Source organism: Schistocerca nitens, chromosome 3 (assembly GCF_023898315.1).
Source record: "Schistocerca nitens isolate TAMUIC-IGC-003100 chromosome 3, iqSchNite1.1, whole genome shotgun sequence".
Taxonomy (NCBI): Eukaryota; Metazoa; Arthropoda; class Insecta; order Orthoptera; family Acrididae; genus Schistocerca; species Schistocerca nitens.
In genome coordinates, this window is record NC_064616.1 from 862,840,093 (window position 1) to 862,860,793 (window position 20,701).

Genomic DNA, 20,701 nt, shown 5'->3' on the forward strand with positions numbered 1-20,701 from the left:
CCCCACCTCTGGCACAACAACACAGCATTTAGTCATTCGAAATACAAAAACACACAGAGACCGAGAAGCCACAGGAATTAAGACCTGAACTCGTATTCTGGAGAAGCAGGATTCAAATATACGTTTACAAGTTCCGATTTAGCGTTTCTTCTTTTCTCTACATGGTAACAGTTCGATGCCGACGCGGACGTTCAATTCTAACCTTCCTTCTCTCTTCCTTGGCTACCCGAGCTACTGCTCGGATCTCTAATGACCCATGGGACGGCCGCAAAAGGCTCATCAGCTGCGGACCCCACAATGAAGCGAAATAACCCCAGCGAAGAAAAAAAAATCATGTTCAAAAGCTTCCTGTGTCCGGTCAGTAGAGCGTTAGCTAGAAAGTAAGTGAGCTGGTGTGGTCCTTGTGTTTCGTAGTTTTCCATTAATAACTGACAAGGGGAGGCCGCCAATTGTGAATTTCAGATTCGATTCATACTGCGCATAATAAAAGCTCATGGCCAGAGGTGTAATGTGGCAAAGCACCAAGATGCACTTCTCAGCCGTTGTCGATAAAATCGACAGTTAAAAGAAACCGTTGCGGTGAAATACTCTCTACGATATATTACTTCCTACAGCGTCGTGGCGCAGCGGTAAGCGCTCGGGTTCGTAATCAGAATGTCGCCGGATCGAATCTCGCGCCATGTAACTTTTTTTTTTTAGTATTTGTTTTTTGTAACACACACTCCCGGCAATCAGTTGCAACAATTATGCATATAATAAGTTGTTGAAAGTCGTTTGTCGTGGAAAAACTGGCGACTTCGAACATGATTATGTTTTGCGCAAACAAAGCTGTATTTCACAAATGTTATTAATTGTCTTCATAACGTTTACACGTGTAGTTAACGGAAGACGTAGAAACGATATTCCGAAATAAATACGTATAGTGTAAGTCAAACGTTCGAATTAGAGTATATCTTTGAATTACAAAAAACAAATACTAAAAAAAAGGCTGCATGGTGCGGAATTCGATCCAGCGACCTTCGGATTACGAACCCATGCGCTTACCGCTGTGCTACGACGCTGTAGGAAATTATAAATCGTAGAGAGTATTTCACCGCAACGGTTTCTTTTAACTGTCGATTTTCCCGACAACGGCTGAGAAGTGCATCTTGGTGCTTTGACACATTACACCTCTGGCCATGAGCTTTTATTATGCGCAGTATGAATCAAATCTGAATTTCACAATTGGCGGCCTCGCCTTGTGAGTGGAAATATCAACACACCTGACTTTTTCACTGTTTTATAAGGTTATTTAATGAAAATTGTTTCATCAGATTTTTTTTCCTATTTATGAATAGTACAGACGTTTTCTTTTGCCAGGTGTTATAAAACCTATATATTTTTTTGCTTTCACATATCTGGCTTCTTTTTTTGAAAAACGCTCATGGGAAAATTATGCAAGTCCTCATGAAACGTTTGTAGTGGGTCACGAAATCGAAAGCAAACATCAATATAAAGGTTAAGAAGAAACTAAAGCTCGAAATCCATTACCTTAAAACAGTGAGTGCGACAAGAATAGCTTAACCACCGATGTCAGCAGATGATGCCACCGCTCCCCCACCTACAGCAGAGTCAAAGCTTTCTTCTCGAGAAACCCTGACGTTGACGTACTGTTCCATTCCATTCTGTTGATATCGTGTGTGAGTGCCGCCACTGAAAATGCATTCCGGAATGTTCTGACGCTCAGCTCCGCATCGTCAACTATGAATTGACCATAACTCACAAAGCGGGTAGCGGCGTCAGTGCTGCCAGTACCACGAAGAAATTTATTCTGCTTTTCAGCGTACTGCCCCTGTAAATTCAAACACATAGCCCGTCATTTGATAAGGCCATAAAAGCCTGCAGTAAAACTTCCAGTAATAGAGCGCTCAAAGAGCAATCTCGTGGGCTGTGAGGTCGTCTGCAAAGTGCTGCCCAACTAGATGATTTTTAAGAGAATCTAAAGGGTGGGAATCAATGGTGGTCAAACTGGGGCTATACCGTGGATGTTCCAAGTGTTTTCGATGAAATACAGTTGGTCGGAAAAATATTGCATGCACCTTAACATAGGAAACCCGACTTACATCATCTGTCCTCACAAGGGAACCTCCCTATCGCACCCCCCTCACATTTAGTTATAAGTTGGCACAGTGGATAGGCCTTGAAAAACTGAACACAGATCAGTCGAGAAAACAGGAAGAAGTTGTTTGGAACTATGACAAAAATAAGCAAAATATACAAACTGAGTAGTCCGTGCAAGATACGCAACATCAAGGACAGTCTGAGCTCAGAAGCACCGTGGTCCCGTGGTTAGCGTGTGCAGCTGCGGAACGGGAGGTCCTCGGTTCAAGTCTCCTCTCGAGTAAAAGGTTCAAGGTTTTATTTTCGAACAATTATTATCTGTCCGTCCGTCCGTCCGATGCGAGGTAACTGCGCCGTAGTATGGGTTCGGAAAATATTCATTGACCTTTTTATTGAAGTCGTGAGCTATATTTGCTGGATTCATATTGCCCACGGAATACATCTCACGTATTTTATGCACTCTCGTCCAAAGTAGCGAACAGTCAGCAGCCAGCCAGGGAGCCTCGTTAGCAGGAATACTCTCTCTTCCGTGCGCTGTAGTCGACTGACGTCGTATGTTTCGATGTTTGTTTAGGTGTAGCGTCCCCATACTACGGCACAATTACCTCGCATCGGACGGACAGGTAATAATTGTCTGAAAATAAAAAAATATAATTTTTCCCTCGAGGGGAACCTTGAACCAAGGACCTCCCATTCCGCAGCTGCTCACCCTAACCACGGGACCACGGCACTGCTGAGGGCACATCCTGCTTCATGTTGCTATCTTGCGCATGGACTACTCTGTATATTTTGCTTATTTTTTTCATAGTTCCACACAACGTCTTCCTGTTTTCTCGATTCATATGTGTTCAGTTTTACAAGGCCTATCCACTGTGCCAACTTATAACTAAATCTGAGGGGGGTGCGACGGGGAGGTTCCCTTGTCAGTACGGATGATGTAAGCTGGGTTGCCTGTATTAAGGTGCATGAAACATTTTCTGGGCCAGTTTTATTTTGTCCAAACTGTAGTTGCAATAACCCATGCGTTTGTCTTGATACGCGAGGGCGAACATTGCTATTTAGAATAATCACCTCCACAGTCAGGAGTGCGGGCTCCTTGCGATGTATGGCTTGTCGCAGTTCCTGCAGCAAATGACAGTAGGTTGCGGCATTAACTTTCTCATCATGAGTATAGAATGCAAGCAATATTACACCTTGCATGTCCTAAAACACAGTCACTATAAATTTGTGTGCCGACGGAGTCTCCTTGAACTTTTTTACTGTGGAGGTAGGAGCCTTTCCTTCCATAGAAAATCACTCTGACTTAGATTGATAGTGGTGAACCCGTGACTCGTCTCTTGCAGTAACTCTCGTGAGGAAATCACCTACTTTTTTTTCTAAAACACGTAAGATTTTTGCGTGTTTCCGTAATCTACACCAGTTATCCAACGAAGAAAACGGAACGTAAACTTGAATGTGAAATCTGAACCACATGCCGCTCCTGGCGACTCATCACATCTTTGAGAGGTGAAGGTTACATTAAAGGGAGACTGAAAATTTCCGTGGTCTGACCGGGATTCGATTCCGCGATCTCTAGGCTCCAGAAATGCGCAGACCACCAGGTCTGACAGCGCATGAGACGTTGCATAGATATGCCCATTCTGTTCCATTTGTGTCCTCGAGTTAACGCACACAGAGTCTGAGAAAATTCAGTGGCTAACAGATTACGCTCTACATGATTATATGAAAACAAACTACAGCACGTGCCAAATCATAGATTGTCACACACCGACTTTTGTTTCGAGGGCGTTCTGAAAAGTAATGCGTCCCAATTTTTTGTGTGAAAACTTTTAAGGTTTTTTAAATAAAACAAACGTTGTTAACATTCTACATCCGAGTTATAGCGTTTGGCACGGCGATCTGTAACGTAACTATGTCGGTGCGTGAGAAACAGTGTGCTTTAATCGAGTTTCGAATTCGAAGAGTTCGTCCACAACTTGAGCACCTTCTTCTTCAGCATGACAGTTCCAGACCACACTCGAATGCTGCGACGTCTAAAACAATCTGGCGCTTTCGGTTCACAATCATTGATCACCCTCCATGCAGTTCCGACTTAGCCCAAACCGGATTTTGTCTGTTTCTGAAATGTTAAGAACACCTTCGACGACTTCACTTTGATAGTGATGAACCGGTAGGAATTTGTGGTAAGTTCCTATGGGATCAAACTGCTGAGGTCATCAGTCCCTATACTTACCCACTACTTAATCTAACCTAAACTAACTTACGCTAAGGACAACACAAGCACCCGTTCCCGAGGGAGGACGGGGGGAACCACACGAACCGTGGAAATATGAACCGGTGCAAGCAGAGATGAAGTTATGGCTTGTCAAGGAACTCAAACGTTTTACACTGACATTATCAACAAACTAGTCTCTCGTTGGGAGAAATGTGTTCTTCGTCAGGGTGACCACGTTGAGGAATTAATATGTAGCCATGAAGAATAAAGATGTAGAATGTTAATAACGTTTGTTTTGTTTAAGAAACTTTAAGAGTTTTCACAAAAAACTCGAAGGCATTACTTTTAAGCACAGTTTCGTATCATTTTTTTCTCAAGTTGCAATGTGACCCACAGAGAAAGCAGTGCCCCCATTGCTTGTGATTCGTTTTCGTACTTTGTTAAATTCTTGGATGCATCTGGACACAAATTTCTATTCAATACATTCCCGCTGTAGACAGGACGCATTTCACTATGAACATTCCCTGTGGAGTGGCTCTTGGTCCACATAAATTGTACAGTTGCACGATATTCTAGTCAGGTAGACTCCTATGGCACTAAAATCGTCTCCCACTGGCAGCATAATACTAATTGTTGTTCTGCCACTTTCTAGAAAGACACAGTTTTGAAATTTATTCTGAAGTTCGTGGTTTATTTATTCACTCAATCTCGTACAATGTTCCGACATCTGACAAAGCTATTTGTGCCAATAGCCGGGTACTATGGGCTCAAATATGCTCCAGCCTGGCCTCGAACACGAATATGGTGTGGCTATAAATACCTCAGAGTACCCGACGAAGACAACGTCAGATCTTGAGATGTGGTGCAAAAAACTGAATCGTCAAAAATATCCTACCTAAAAAAAACCACCGTTTACCACTTGAATAATGTCTTAAACAATTCTTTAATTCTCTAGACAGATCATCCTAGAGCCGAAAAATTGTTACCAATACACTCAATTCTGTAAGTTAAATGCATATTGGAGCGTCAGAACATTCCAGAATGCATTTTCAGTGGCGGCATTCACATAAGCCTTCAACAGAATGGAACAGAACACAACGTCAACGTCAATGTTTCTCGAGAAGAAAGTTTTGACGTTGACGTAGGTGGGTGAACGGTGGCATCATCTGCTGACATCGGAGGTGCTTTGGTTTATTCATAACCTTTATTTTGATGTTCTTTTCGAATTCATGACCCACTAGAGTCGTTTCATGAGAACTTACATGTTCTCCCTATGAGCGTTCTTCCAAAAAAAAAAAAAAAAAAAAATAAATAAATAAATATTATCTGTAAGTAAAAAATAAATTATTAAGGTTTAGCAACACCTGGCAAAATAAAAAGTCTATGTATACATAGGAAAATAATTTGATGAAACAATTTTCATTAAATAATCTTTTTTAACAGTGAAAAAGTGAGCTGTGTTGAAGGATGGAATACTGTTTTCTGACTATTTGATATTCAGAAAGAACAGAAAACTCAATAGATAAGATAAATATGCTCTATAGACTTTCTTCTAAACGTTGTTTGATGTGTCTGAAGTACACTGCTTGACAGTTGCTAAGAAACAGAGACATTGTTGGACAGGAATAGTCACAGGCAATGATGGGCGATGTGAAACACAATACATACGTAATAGAGGTGGCGTGGTATATTTATAACGAAAAATGGTGCCGATTTCACCACGTGGGAAAACAGAGTAAAAGACATAAGTAACTTTCATGTTTGACACATGTCTGACTCTCAACATAAAGGTTGATATCGGACTCTCAGTAAGAAATGTGCTCTCCTCGGATTCTTATGCACATTTTGCACCTGTTATTCATATGGCTACCAAGCTGTTGAGGAGTCTTTGGGGGATATTGCCTCCCTCTTCTCTCAAGGCAGGTTTCAGTTCTTGCACGGTTCGAGGGTGGATGTTCGTTGAAAAACACGTCTGCCAAGAGCATCCCGGGCATTCTCTATAGGATTTAGGTCTGGGGAGTACGCAGGTCATTCCATGTTCCAGTGTGTCCGACACTTCGGCGGTCCTGTGTGATCAGGGGTTGTCGTCCATAACTAGAAAGTCGGGACCGACCGCATCCCTAAGCAGATGGACATGATCCAGAATTATCTTCCTGCAACGCCGCTGTGTTATAACAGTACCTCGCGAAAATATATGCGGTGGTGATCGGCCAACGTGCATATGTTTGTCCATGCAATATCGATGGCGCTCATGAATATTCTGTAGTGTGTAACGTGCTACTCCCCCTTTACACACGAACTAGAGGCCAGAATCCCTTGCCACAATGAGGCTGGATTGGTCGGAGAACATCACTGTGGACCACCGTTTCTGACCGCAACCAATGTGCTCCCTATACCAGCGAACTCTTTCTCGACGATGGCGCGATTGAAGTAGGATCCAATTAACAGGCAACTGAGCATACAAACCAGCCTGATTTAAACGTTGCGAAGTGGCTCAAACACGTGTATCGGTAGCGGTTGCAAGGTCTGTAGCGTTCTGCCTAGGAGTGAGAAATCTGTTCCTTTTCGCCACGAGGGCTATGTCTCGATCCTCTTGCGGTGTGGGGTCCGTCTACGAGCACCGGTCATTTTCGCGTAGCAGTTACACCTTGGGCGGCCTTTTTTAATACCAATTACCTTGGCCATTGTAGAGACATTTTGACCGGCTTCGAGCAGTCCAACTGCTCGTCCACGGTCGTAAGCACTCAAATGATGTTTTGCAGACACGTTGCCGTACCACACGAAATGTCGCACTAATCGGTTCCACAATAACTTTCGTCAAACACAGCACTGCGTGAACTGCAATGCATACAGAGAGTTCGTGCTCAGGCTTCGCTGCAATTAACGCGTCCCGCCCTCTACATTTCCTTTTACTATCATTGGTCGGATTTTACGTAGCAATTGATATATACTGAAGCGCCAAAGAAACTGGTATAGGCATGCATATTCAAATACAGAGATATGTAAACAGGCACAATGCGGCTCTGCTGTCGACAACGCCTATATATGACAAAAAGTGTCTGGCGGAGTTGTTAGACAGATTACTGCTGCTACAATGGCAGGTTATCAAGATTGAAGTGAGTTTGAACGTGGTGTTATAATCTGCACACGAGCTACGGGTCAACGCATCTCCTAGGTAGCGATGAAGTGGGGATTTTCCCGTACGACCATTTCATGAGTGTACCGTGAATATCAGGAATCCGGTTAAGCATCAAATCTCCGACATCACTGCAGCCGGAAAAAGATCCTGCAAGAACTGGACCAAAGACGACTAAAGAGAATCGTTCAACGAGACAGAGTGCAACCGTTCCTCAAATTTCTGCAGATTTCGATGCTGGGCCATCAACAAGTGTCAGCGTGCGAGCAATTCAACGAAACATCATCGATATGCGCTTTAGGAGCCGAAGGCCCACTCGTGTATCCTTGATGACTCTGCACGACACAAAGCTTTACGCCTCACCTGGACCCATCAACTCCGACATTGGACTGTTGATAACTGGACACATGTTGCTTTGTAGGACGAGTCTCGTTTTACATTGTATCGAGCGGATGGACGTGTACGCGTATGAAATCAACCTCGTGAATCCATGGATACTGCATGTCAGCAGCGGCTGTTCAAGTTGGTGAAGACTCTGTAATGGCGTGGGGCGTGTGTAGTTGGAGTGATATGGGACCCCTGATACGTCTAGATACGACTCTGACATGTGAAACGTACGTAAGCACCCTGTCTGATCACCTGCGTCCATTCATGTCCATTGTGCATTCCGACGGACTTGGGCAATTCCAGCAGGAAATGCGACAAGCCAGACGTCCCGAATTGCTACAGAGTGGCTCCAGGAACATTCTTCTGAGTTTAAACACTCCGCTGGCCACCAGAATCCCCAGACATGAACTTTATTGAGCATATCTGGGATACCTTGCAACGTGCTCTTCAGAAGAGATCTCCACTTCCTCGTACTCTTACGGTTTAAGGACAGTCCTGTAGGATTCATGGTGTCAATTCCCTCCAGCACTACTTCAGACATTGGTCGGGTCTGCGCCACGTCGTACTGCGGCACTTCTGTGTACTAGCGGGGCCCTACGCGATATTAGGCAGGTGTACCAGTTTCTTTGGTTCTTCAGTGTACGTGCTTCAGTTTTACCACACAAATTGTCAAGGATAACGGTTAAGAATTTTGCTTTGGCCATTAATAAACTTTTTCATTGCTAGTTCCTTAATTCTGTGCTATATCCCGACTTCTTGTACTGCGGATGGTATCTGATAGCCTCACTTTCACCTGTCTGTATGATCCGACCTTTATGTATTGACCCATCCTCGTACATAGAAATAGAGCGTCGACCTAGCTGTCCACCGCGAAGTATACGATCTGAGAAGAAATTAGCAAATTTTTATGGCCACACCGTGACGCGTCTGATCCTGGCAGATGAGAGGGGCATTTGCTGAGCGCTCCGACCCGATAAATCACGGCAGGTCGACAACAAGTTGTTCAGCGCCGCCGAGAGGCCGTCGCGAGTGCGGGTCATTAATCAGCATCCGCGCCGCTTCCGATTCAATCAGGGAACGCGGCCTGTCGATACCCGGTGCAGACATCACAATCAACGCAGCCCCACCGGCCCCACACTTACTTAACAGCCTCGCCGCCACTTCTCCACGTCTGCGTATCATACCGTGCATCTTTCAGCAAGTGCCCCTGTTGCGCGTGTTGGGATTATGTCTTTTTTATCTTCTTTTATCCCTTCCCGTTTTAATCTTCCATAGTGCGTCTGTGTGCCGACGCAAACCCGTTCGCGTGTGAAACGTATACATGGACTTTACCTTATTCATTATACAGTACAGCTGTGAGAAAGCCTGTTACAGCATGAATGCGATATTATCTCTCATAAGAAAATGAATTTCTGCCACCAGTCGCTTTAACAATGTTGTTTTGTTTTGATAAAAAGTGAATTCATAACTCCATCTCAGATACCTGACAAACTAATGTCGACATTAGTACAAGTATTGTTTACATTGACAAAAGCTGTTGTTGAGGTTTTCAATTCGAAGAATAATTTGACGCAGACATTCACCAATGTGCATCCTGCACAAGTCTCTTCCTCTCGAAATAGCTACTGCAGCTCACATCCACTTGAAGATTTGATCTCCCTCTACATTTTTTATCGCCAAACGTCCCTTGTTTACCAAATTTCTTAATCCCTCACGATCTGTTCTATCAATCAATCCATTCTTTTACTCAGGCTGTTCCATTAATTTCTTTTATCCACTCTTCGAGTGAGCACCCTTCCATTAGGTCTCTGATGTAATCCTTTAATCGTCAGAATTCTTCTGTAACATCAGATTTCAAAAGCTTCAATTCTCGTCTTCTCTATACCGTTTAACGTCCACGTTTCACTTCGATGTGAGGCGAAACTCCTAACAAATACCACCAGAAAAGATTTTCTAAAACTTACTGCAAAAAAAGGATTACCTTCGACTTATCAATGCTATGCCGCTGTAAAAAATCAGAAATTTTTGACATGTTCATATTTTTCAGTAAATACGCAGTTCGGTGACATTAATGTCACCAATTGCCAAAGGCCTGAATAACCACCTTTTCCAGCACGTGCAGGAAGAGAGTTCGTGAGGTTCTGGAAGGTACCGACAGTGGCGTGGAGCCATGCGCATTCCAATTCCGTGGTCAGCTGTACCGGTTTCTCGGTTCAGGATCCATAGCAGGAACAGGACGATCGAGGTGCTCCCACAGATTCTCATTGGGTTTAAATGCGGGGAGTTTGGTGACCAGGGGAGTGCAGTAAACTCATACTGGTGGTAAATTCAAAAATGGTTCAAATGGCTATGAGCACTATGGGACTTAACATCTGAGGTCAGCAGTCCCCTAGACTTAGAACTACTTAAACCTAACTAACATAAGGACAGCACACACATCCATGCCCGAGGCACGATTCGAACCTGCGACCGTAGCAGCCGCGTGGTTCCCGACTGAAGCGCCTAGAACCGCTTGGCCACAAAGGCCGGCTGGTAAATACATCGCGGTGCTCATGCACACTGAGAGTTGTTCCAGATGTTGCATTGTCCTGCTGGTAGATGCCATCGTTCCGAGAAAACCAAACCGCATGTGGGAATGGACATGGTTTCCAAGGATATTATCTCTCATAAGAAAATGAATTTCTGCTACCAGTCGCTTTAACAATGTTGTTTTGTTTTGATAAAAAGTGAATTCATAACTCCATCTCAGATACCTGACAAACTAATGTCGACATTAGTACAAGTATTGTTTACATTGACAAAAGCTGTTGTTGAGGTTTCCAATTCGAAGAATAATTTGACGCAGACATTCACCAATGTGCATCCTGCGCAAGTCTCTTCCTCTCGAAATAGCTACTGCAGCTCACATCCACTTGAAGTTGATCCACTGGTCCTTCCAGAATGACAAGAGCGCCCACGGCAGGCCACGAAAACTTTCTCCAGCTCATAAGGATCCCTCCTCTGCCTCGACCCTTCCGGCCTTTGTTGCAGGTTGTTTGCTACCAGAAGTTTCACGTCGTACACGCCAACGGCCTCTGTTCGATGGAGCATGAAACGTGATTTGAAAAGGCCACATGTCGGCACTCAGTGGACATCCAGTTTCGGCACTGGCGTGCAAATTCAAATCCAGCGTTCGTTAGTGATAAACAGCAGTCAGCACGGTGCATGAAATAGGCGCCTGCTGCCGAGGCCCATAGGCAGCAACGTTCGCAGAAAGGTCGTTGAGGAGACTGTTGGTAGCATCTTGGTTTATCTGGGCGGTCAATTGCTCAACAGTTGCACGTCTGTTCGCCCGTTCACATCTCAGCAACCGTCGTTCAACCCTGTAATGTATGGCCCGTGATGTGCCATATTTGCCTCGGCGCTAGTTTTGGATAGCGTCATTTTGACATGCGAAGTATGCTTTACCCACGGCGGCACGCAAACTATTTACAAACTTAGCCGTTTCGTATTTCCTTCCACGCTTGACCCGAAAGCCAATGATCATGCCCTTATGGACGTCTGATAAATCGCTTCGTTTCCGCACTACGACAAAGACTGCACTGTTAACCGCTCGCTCGCTAACATGACATGCCATCCTCAGGAACGTGTGGGTGCAGTATTAGCACGTTTTGTGCTTTGCCTGCTAGTCCTGACTGATACGAGAGTCGGGGAAGCTTACGCATACGATGGTCTTGATAGGCGTAATTCGTCTGGGTTCAGGACAGGTGACTGACGGAGGAATGCACACACACCCTCGGTTAGAAGGTCGGAACCAGGAGATTTGGGTGGGTCGGGCGGAGGAGTTTCGCACCGACGCGAGAGGGACGCCCCACCCGACTCGAACCCGGATGAGACCACAAAAATGTGTTCCCAGTCGGAGGGCGTGAGGACGGGGTGTTTATTGATGAGATTCAAATCCTTCCTCGAGACCAGAGCACGTAAAGCCGAATTATGCCTGACTGGGCCGTAGGGCTGACGAGGAAGGAGTGGTTTTGGCCTGTCTGGAGGGGTGAAGGGATAGGGATTTTCGTGGTGCGGTTACGTCCCGTCACCAACACCACGACACGCTTTATATGCCATTTATTTATTGTTCCGTGGGACCAAATTAAGGAGAAGTCTCCATGGTCATGGAACGAGTCAATACATGAAATTATAACACGATAGTAGAAACAGATAAAATGAAATACAAGAAACGTGTTCAGGCGACAATTTGTAAGTCTAAATAAAGAAAATCAACAATGTAACACTGGAATTTGCTTAATTTTTTCAGCTCTTCCAGGAGCTCCTCAACAGAATAGAAGGAGTGAGCCGTGAGGAAACTCTTCAGTTTAGACTTAAAAGCGTTTGGGCTACTGCTAAGATTTTTGAGTTCTTGTGGTAGCTTATTGAAAATGGATGCAGCAGAATAGTGCACTCCTTTCTGCACAAGAGTCAAGGAAGTGCATTCCACATGCAGATTTGATTTCTGCCTAGTATTAACTGAGTGAAAGCTGCTAACTCTTGGGAATAAGCTAATATTGCTAAGAACAAAAGACATTAAAGAAAATATATGCTGAGAGGGCAATGTCAGAATTACCAGACTATTGGATAGGGGTCGACAAGAGGTTCTCGAACTTACACCACATATAGCTCGAACAGCCCGTTTTTGAGCCAAAAATACCCTTTTGAATCAAAAGAATTACCCCAAAAAATAATACCATATGACATAAGCGTATGAAAATATGCGAAGTAGACTACTTTTCGTGTTGAACTGTCACTTATTTCAGATACTGTTCTAATGGTAAATAGAGCAGCATTTAGTTTCTGAACAAGATCCGAACGCCTAGGAAGTTGAACTGTTCCGTCTCGCTAATAATATGCCCATTCTGTCTGATCAAAATATCAGTTCTTGTTGAATTGTGAGTTAGAAACTGTAAAAACTGAGTCTTACTGTGATTTAGCATCAAATTATTTTCCACAAGCCACGAACTAGAACTACATTATTTGATAATGTTTCAATATTACACACAAGGTCCTTCACTACCAAGCTGGTGTGATCAGCAAACAGAAATATTTTTGAATCACCTGTAATACTAGAAGGCATATCATTTATATAAATAAGAAACAGCAGTGACCCCAGCACCGACCCTTGGGGAATGCCCCACTTACCAGCGTCCCATTGGGACTGAACATCACTACCACTCTCAATATTGCGGAGAATTACCTTCTGCTTTCTGTTCTTAAAGTAAGAGGCGAACCAATTGTAAGCTACTCCCCTTACTCCATAATGGTCCAACTTCTGCAGGAATATTTTGTGGTCAACACAGTCAAAAGGCTTCGTTAAATCAAAGAAAACACCTAGCGTTCGCAACCTTTTTATTGCTAGTGCTGCCACCTGCCGTCAGTGAGAGGTTACTGCACGCTGACGTCGAACCTAGGTGGTGATCACATAAACGTGTCTGGTTCGTGTAGTCGCCTTGGCAGGAGGAACACTACTCAATTACAAGTGTGAATCGTTAAAAGATTTGGAAACCTCTCTGGCCTCCAATTCTTCCCAAATCCAAACGGATATGTGAGTAGAAAACGTTTTCAGTCCGGTGTAGAGTTGGTGGGAGTCGTAAGAGTATATTTTGCAGTGGTTCCACCATCACTCTTCAGAGATGTTATACACTCCTGGAAATTGAAATAAGAACACCGTGAATTAATTGTCCCAGGAAGGGGAAACTTTATTGACACATTCCTGGGGTCAGATACATCACATGATCACACTGACAGAACCACAGGCACATAGACACAGGCAACAGAGCATGCACAATGTCGGCACTAGTACAGTGTATATCCACCTTTCGCAGCAATGCAGGCTGCTATTCTCCCATGGAGACGATCGTAGAGATGCTGGATGTAGTCCTGTGGAACGGCTTGCCATGCCATTTCCACCTGGCGCCTCAGTTGGACCAGCGTTCGTGCTGGACGTGCAGACCGCGTGAGACGACGCTTCATCCAGTCCCAAACATGCTCAATGGGGAACAGATCCGGAGATCTTGCTGGCCAGGGTAGTTGACTTACACCTTCTAGAGCACGTTGGGTGGCACGGGATACATGCGGACGTGCATTGTCCTGTTGGAACAGCAAGTTCCCTTGCCGGTCTAGGAATGGTAGAACGATGGGTTCGATGACGGTTTGGATGTACCGTGCACTATTCAGTGTCCCCTCGACGATCACCAGTGGTGTACGGCCAGTGTAGGAGATCGCTCCCCACACCATGATGCCGGGTGTTGGCCATGTGTGCCTCGGTCGTATGCAATCCTGATTGTGGCGCTCACCTCCACGGCGCCAAACACGCATACGACCATCATTGACACCAAGGCAGAAGCGACTCTCATCGCTGAAGACGACACGTCTCCATTCGTCCCTCCATTCACGCCTGTCGCGACACCACTGGAGGCGGGCTGCACGATGTTGGGGCGTGAGCGGAAGACGGCCTAACGGTGTGCGGGACCGTAGCCCAGCTTCATGGAGACGGTTGCGAATGGTCCTCGCCGATACCCCAGGAGCAACAGTGTCCCTAATTTGCTGGGAAGTGGCGGTGCGGTCCCCTACGGCACTGCGTAGGATCCTACGGTCTTGGCGTGCATCCGTGCGTCGCTGCGGTCCGGTCCCAGGTCGACGGGAACGTGCACCTTCCGCCGACCACTGGCGACAACATCGATGTACTGTGGAGACCTCACGCCCCACGTGTTGAGCAATTCGGCGGTACGTCCACCCGGCCTCCCGCATGCCCACTATACGCCCTCGCTCAAAGTCCGTCAACTGCACATACGGTTCATGTCCACGCTGTCGCGGCATGCTACCAGTGTTAAAGACTGCGATGGAGCTCCGTATGCCACGGCAAACTGGCTGACACTGACGGCGGCGGTGCACAAATGCTGCGCAGCTAGCGCCATTCGACGGCCAACACCGCAGTTCCTGGTGTGTCCGCTGTGCCGTGCGTGTGATCATTGCTTGTACAGCCCTCTCGCAGTGTCCGGAGCAAGTATGGTGGGTCTGACACACCGGTGTCAATGTGTTCTTTTTTCCATTTCCAGGAGTGTATAAAGTATGTTCACCAAAACGAGGCCAACGTCGAAAAAGAAGAGCATTTTTTACCTACAAATTGCAATTCTTCTCTGACAGGTCGATAACTATTCGCCTTGCTCTCTTCAAGAAAAGAGTAATACGGCTATAAAGATTTTTCGATTTTAACAGTCGGAGACAAGAAAGTGAACATTTTCTCCGTGCCTTACGACCACGTCATTGATGAGACGTTAACTTTTGCGTATTCCTGTTCTTGTCTTCGTTTGAAAAGTCGCATAGTTTTTTATGGGCTTACCGAGCAGCTAATTTCTGTTAAAATTTAACATGTTACATCGACATAGCTATAGATTCCATTTTATTAGCAATTAGGTACAAATCTAGTATATGCGTTATATGAATCATTATCTTTTAAATATATTTCGTCAACTTGTAGAATGAAAAAGGTTTGCGAAGATCTGGGCTGCTTACAAAGTGTGCTTCCTAACGTCTAGCGCATTTGCCGAGAAAATTATTCGTATCGGGATGAATTAGGACTTATAAGAGAAAGTCCGTTCTTGAAAAAAATTTGTCACATAAATCACAGGTTTTACTTTTAACGTCTACGATGTACGGATGGATCAAAGGGGTAGGGGCATGGGGTACAGAAAGACCCCCCCCCCCCAATCCCGACCCCCAAGGACATTTTCCTACAAATGTTTACATTTTTGATATATCAGTTTCCAAGTTTCTTAGATAATTAGCGGAAAATAAACCAACATAAAAACTGTAAATAGCAAGGAATTCTAGAAAACTGCGAGTGGTGTCTAACAGAAGACACTTTTCAGCTCTTCGCTTGAGGGCTAGCCTACATGGATGCGCTTGCGCCGACGGGCTTCAGGCAGGACTTGAGTCTGCAGGTAGAACCGACAGACTACAAGTGGTTGAGTAAGGCGTGACAGAAAGGGAAGTCCCTCCCCTAAGGAAATAATAAGAAAAACACTGACTCTCCTCACCATAGCTGGAAACGATTGAAAGAAACACCTCTCATTTACAAGATCGCATAACCATATCTGCAGGTCTGTGTTAACATTGTCGCGCTGAGTAAAATACTGACAATGGTGAATGTACACTTCGATTTTACGCCGTGTTAATTATTATTCTTGTAAGCTGTGCTGAAACGATAGGCTAAGAATTGATACAAAAATTATCACAATGTTTAAAAAATATGTATTTTATATGATTATTAAATTCTAGGGAACTGCGTTACGTTAAAATTGGGAGTGACTGGAAGCTATAGTTGGAGCGGTCGAGGATTTGGAAGGAGGAGAAATTAAGAAACAACGTGCCGTCCCAGAATGTAGACCAGTGTTGGACAGTCTTACCTGAAGAAACATGTCGCCGTCCAAAGGCGAGTGGTCGTAGGCGGTCAGGTCCCTGTTGCGGTACTGAGAGTCTTCTTTGTCCTTGTGCATTACAACTGCAACATACAAAAATACGCCTTATCAGCTCAGTTCTAAGTTGCACATAAAATACTGAAAAAATTCCACCTAATGAAGAGTTTAATGAACACACAAATGGTATCTGAGATGTTAAAGGTTACAGGAAGAGCAAAGTGCCGCAGTGGTGGGAAACTCTATCACTATAAGCGAACTTGACGCCAAATTTAACTTCAACATGTGACGGACTATCATAAACAGTCACATGTTCCAACTCCACGAGCCACTGCCGTTAGGATTCCGTAAAGGCCCAAGGGATGTCCATCGACCGCCGTGTCATCCTCTACCTTGCGGTGTCATGCGGGTACAGGGTGGTTATTATTAAACTTTCGCTATTTGAGAGGCCTCCATGAAAAACGAATGCTGTTAGAACACTGAAACTTCGCGGGAACATTTGTAAGGACAGGTGGAAGAGAAATAACGAATAAAGCATTGAAAGAAACATATTAATTTCCAAATGAGAGGGTAACATTTGTAAACTGTGTACCGTATTTACGTTCCAGGTTGCAATCGTTGCTCAGTCTGACGACCATCTGCATCCACCATAGCATGGAACCACACTAGAGATGGCTCTACTAGTGCCCGAAACAACGGTGGAAAATGGAATGATCAGGTTGTCGTTACACAGAAAGTGGACTGCTTGAAGATCCCACATAGCGTCCAGCATTCTCAGCCACGGCAACAGTACTCTCCCAGGAGCAATTCCCAAATCACCAATTAATTCAAACCTCCGAATCATGTTCATCAACACCGGTGCGGAAAGAGGACCTCTCCGCATCCCTTTAATGCGACGATACTGGCGAACAGCACCAGCACTATTGCTGTTGCTTTGATGAAACAGCTGTGCAAGTAAAGCTCTGCTCACCTTGTCCAGCTGGCCGCTGTGGCCGAGTTGTTCTAGGCGCTTCAGTCTGGAACTGCGCGACCGCTACGGTCGCAGGTTCGAATTCTGCCTCGGGCATGGATGTGTGTGATGTCCTTAGGTTAGTTAGGTTTAAGCAGTTCTAAGTTCTAGTGGACTGATGGCGTCAGGTGTTAAGTCCCATAGTGCTCAGAGCCATTTGAACCATCACCTTATCCAGACCCATGTTAACTCTCTGCAACTGTAATGGTCACTGCTGCTTGTGTTTCCACGGTATGACGCCGTACCAGTACCGTCGCCTAACGGTAAGTCTTGACATTAAAACTACTGTTCAAATGTGTGTGAAATCTTATGGGACTTAACTGCTAAGGTCATCAGTCCCTAAGCTTACACACTACTTAACCTAAATTATCTTAAGGACAAACACACACACACCCATGCCCGAGTGAGGACTCGAACCTCCCCCGGGACCAGCCGCACAGTCCATGACTGCAGCGCCCCCGACCGCTCGGCTAATCCCGCGCGGCACTAAAACTACTAACAACGCCAATCCTGCAGCACGCATTCTGCATGTCATTCCTGTAAAGCTAGGAATCTGTACGGTAAAGGGCTTTCAGTTTACACTGGCTCAAGTAGCGAAAGTTTAATTATAACCATTCCGTAAACTAGGCATCAAACTCCGTGATGTAAATTTCTTCGATTACCCAGATTCGAACTGGTTACCCCTGGGTCGACGACCATCGTACCGCCGTGCATCAGTCATATCCGATACGGAGTAATGTTGAAGTGTTAGTTGAACCACTGCGCAATCTCATTAGAATAATGGTGGAATATGGGGGAGGGGGGGAGCTACGAAACAAAGGGTAGGTTGTTGACGGAATCACTTTGGATTCCCGGGGAGCGATTCAGGAGAAAAAGGCCATGAAAAATGTGACTCAGAGTAAGCGAAAAGGGATAAAGTTTCCTCTGTTTGTTCTCTTATTCTCGTTACTTCGCAGTTTATACTTGGGCAGTTCTCGCCTTGACACAATATTCCCTCCCGGTACACCCCTCGGCGTCTACGGGGATGGAACCACACGATTGCGTGTGTAAATTTGTTCGGGGCAGTTCTTGGCGCGGCGGCGTAATTATTCTATCGGAAGCAGGTTACCGGCGGCAAACACGGCGCTGCCCGTCAGTCGTGGCTGCTGCTGGTGCTGAGTCATCGCACCAATTAACATGTCTCACTAACGCGCCATAAACGGGCTTTTACCCGCGCATTTGGCCCTTGTGACAACAGGGGCAGCGTGTGAATTAACCACTGCGTGTGTTTTGTTGGCGACTGCGATACGGCCAGTCACCACGTCCCGGCCTAAAGAGGGGCAAACTTTCATAGTTGTGTTCGCAACACTTTTTTACTTTACCTCAGTCGCGACTAAATCCGCGAAATGGCACTACTCCACATGGCTCTTTAGTATTCATCGTCCGTTCAGTCGCGTAGCTCGTATCGGATTTTCCACACAGTCCCGTATGTTATTCTTCCATCTTTTTTTTTATTTCCTCTCACTCTAGTTTTAGCAAGCCTTCTGGACAATGGTGTAGTTTGTTTTCTGGCATGTCGTACTTACCCGTACGGCCTGAACTACTTAATCATTTTCGGCACTTTGAAAATGGAATTGTCTTTATGCAGGACCTGTGCTTCTTCAGTCTTATAATCCGTTCCAAGGAGTACTCATTTGTCATCTTCTTTCAGTAAACGTCTTGTCGATTTAGCCACCCATGTCCGTCTCCCACCATCTGCACTATTCGCCTGGAAGTGCCATTAATTACACTTTACAGTGCGGATGTTCTGTGCCTGCCTCCTAATTTTCTCTCCACGATTTATCCTTCGAGGATGTTCTTCATGATACTATGACACCAAATTAAATGTTCAGCGATTAATTTGACTTTATTATGGTACTGAGCAACATTCGTTGTTTGTTAATTTATTTTTGGTTCTTGGAAATTGTATTACCTTTCAATGTAGGCAGTTTATGTGAGTTTCCTCCATATACATATCACTACTGCTTCTAATCTTCCCTCGACTAGATTCCACGATTCGCAACCATAGCATAAAACAGTTATGTCTTAATTAATTTCTATTTTTTCTGTATTAAGGCAGATACACTATGTGATCTAAAGTATCCCGACACCTGGCTGAAAATGACTTACAAGTTCGTGGCGCCTTCCATTGGTAATGCCGGAATTCAATGTGGTGTTGGTCCAACCTTAGCCTTGATAATAGCTTTCACTCTTGCAGACATACGTTCAATCAGGTACTGGAAGGTTTCTTGGGGAATGGCAGCCCATTCTTCACGGAGTGCTGCACAGAGGAGAGGTATCAATGTCGGTCGGCGAGGCCTGGCACGAAGTCGGCGTTCTAAACATCCCAAAGGTGTTATATAGGCTTCAGGTCAGGACTCTGTGCAGGTCAGTCCATTACAGGGATGTTATTGTCGTGTAACCACTCCGCCACAGGACGTGCATTACGAACAGGTGCACGATCGTGTTGAAAGATTCAATCGCCATCCCCGAATTGCTCTTCAACAGTGGGAGGCAAGAAGGTGCTTAAAACACCAATGCAAGCCTGTGCTGTGATAGTGCCACGCAAAACAAGTAGGGGTGCAAGCCCCCTACATGAAAAACACGACCACACCGTAACAACACAGACTCCGAATTTTACTGTTGACACTACACACGCTGGCAGATGACGTTCACCGGGCATTCGCCATAGCCACACCCTGCCAACGGATCTCCACGTTGTGTACCGTGATTCGTCACTCCACACAACGTTTTTCCACTGTTCATTGGTTCAAGCGAGGCGTCGTTTGGCAATTACCGGCGCGATGTATGACTTATGAGCAGGCGCTCCACCATGAAATCCAAGTTTTCTCACCTCCCGTCTAACCGTCACAGTACTTGAAGTGGATCCTGATGCAGTTTGGAATTCCTGTGTGATGGTCTGGATAGATGTCTGCCTATTACACATTACGATCCTCTTCAACTGTCAGTGGTCTCTGTCAGTCAACAGACGAGGTCGGCCTGTACGCTTTTGTGCTGCGCGTGTCCCTTCACGTTTCCACTTCACTATTACATCGGAAACAGTGGACCTAGGGATGTTTAGGAGTGTGGAAGTCTCGCGTACAGATATATGACACAAGTGACAGCCAATCATCTGATGACGTTCGAAGTCCGTGAGTTTCGCGGTGCGCCCTATTCCGCTCTCTCACAATGTCTAATGACTACTGAGGTCGCTGATATGGATTACCTGCCAGTAGGTGGCAGCACAATGCACCTAATATGAAAAACATATGTTTTTGGGGTGTCCGAATACTATTGATCACATAGTGTATTTGTTAGTGCATTAGTTTTACTTTCGAAGACTTGTATGGCCTTTGCCTTTCTTCGTAAGACACACAGAATTCAGTTGGCAT

At 45.2% G+C, this 20,701-nt stretch overlaps 1 protein-coding gene across 1 annotated transcript in view; it reads right to left on the reverse strand.

The window, feature by feature from the left end:
• LOC126249454 (circadian locomoter output cycles protein kaput-like) overlaps nt 1-20,701 on the reverse strand; it is an 830,365-nt gene that overhangs the window by 260,403 nt on the left and 549,261 nt on the right. The window contains exon 3 of the mRNA XM_049951107.1: nt 16,274-16,368. Coding sequence (XP_049807064.1) covers nt 16,274-16,368 — 95 coding nt within the window. The remainder of the gene's footprint in view (nt 1-16,273; nt 16,369-20,701) is intronic.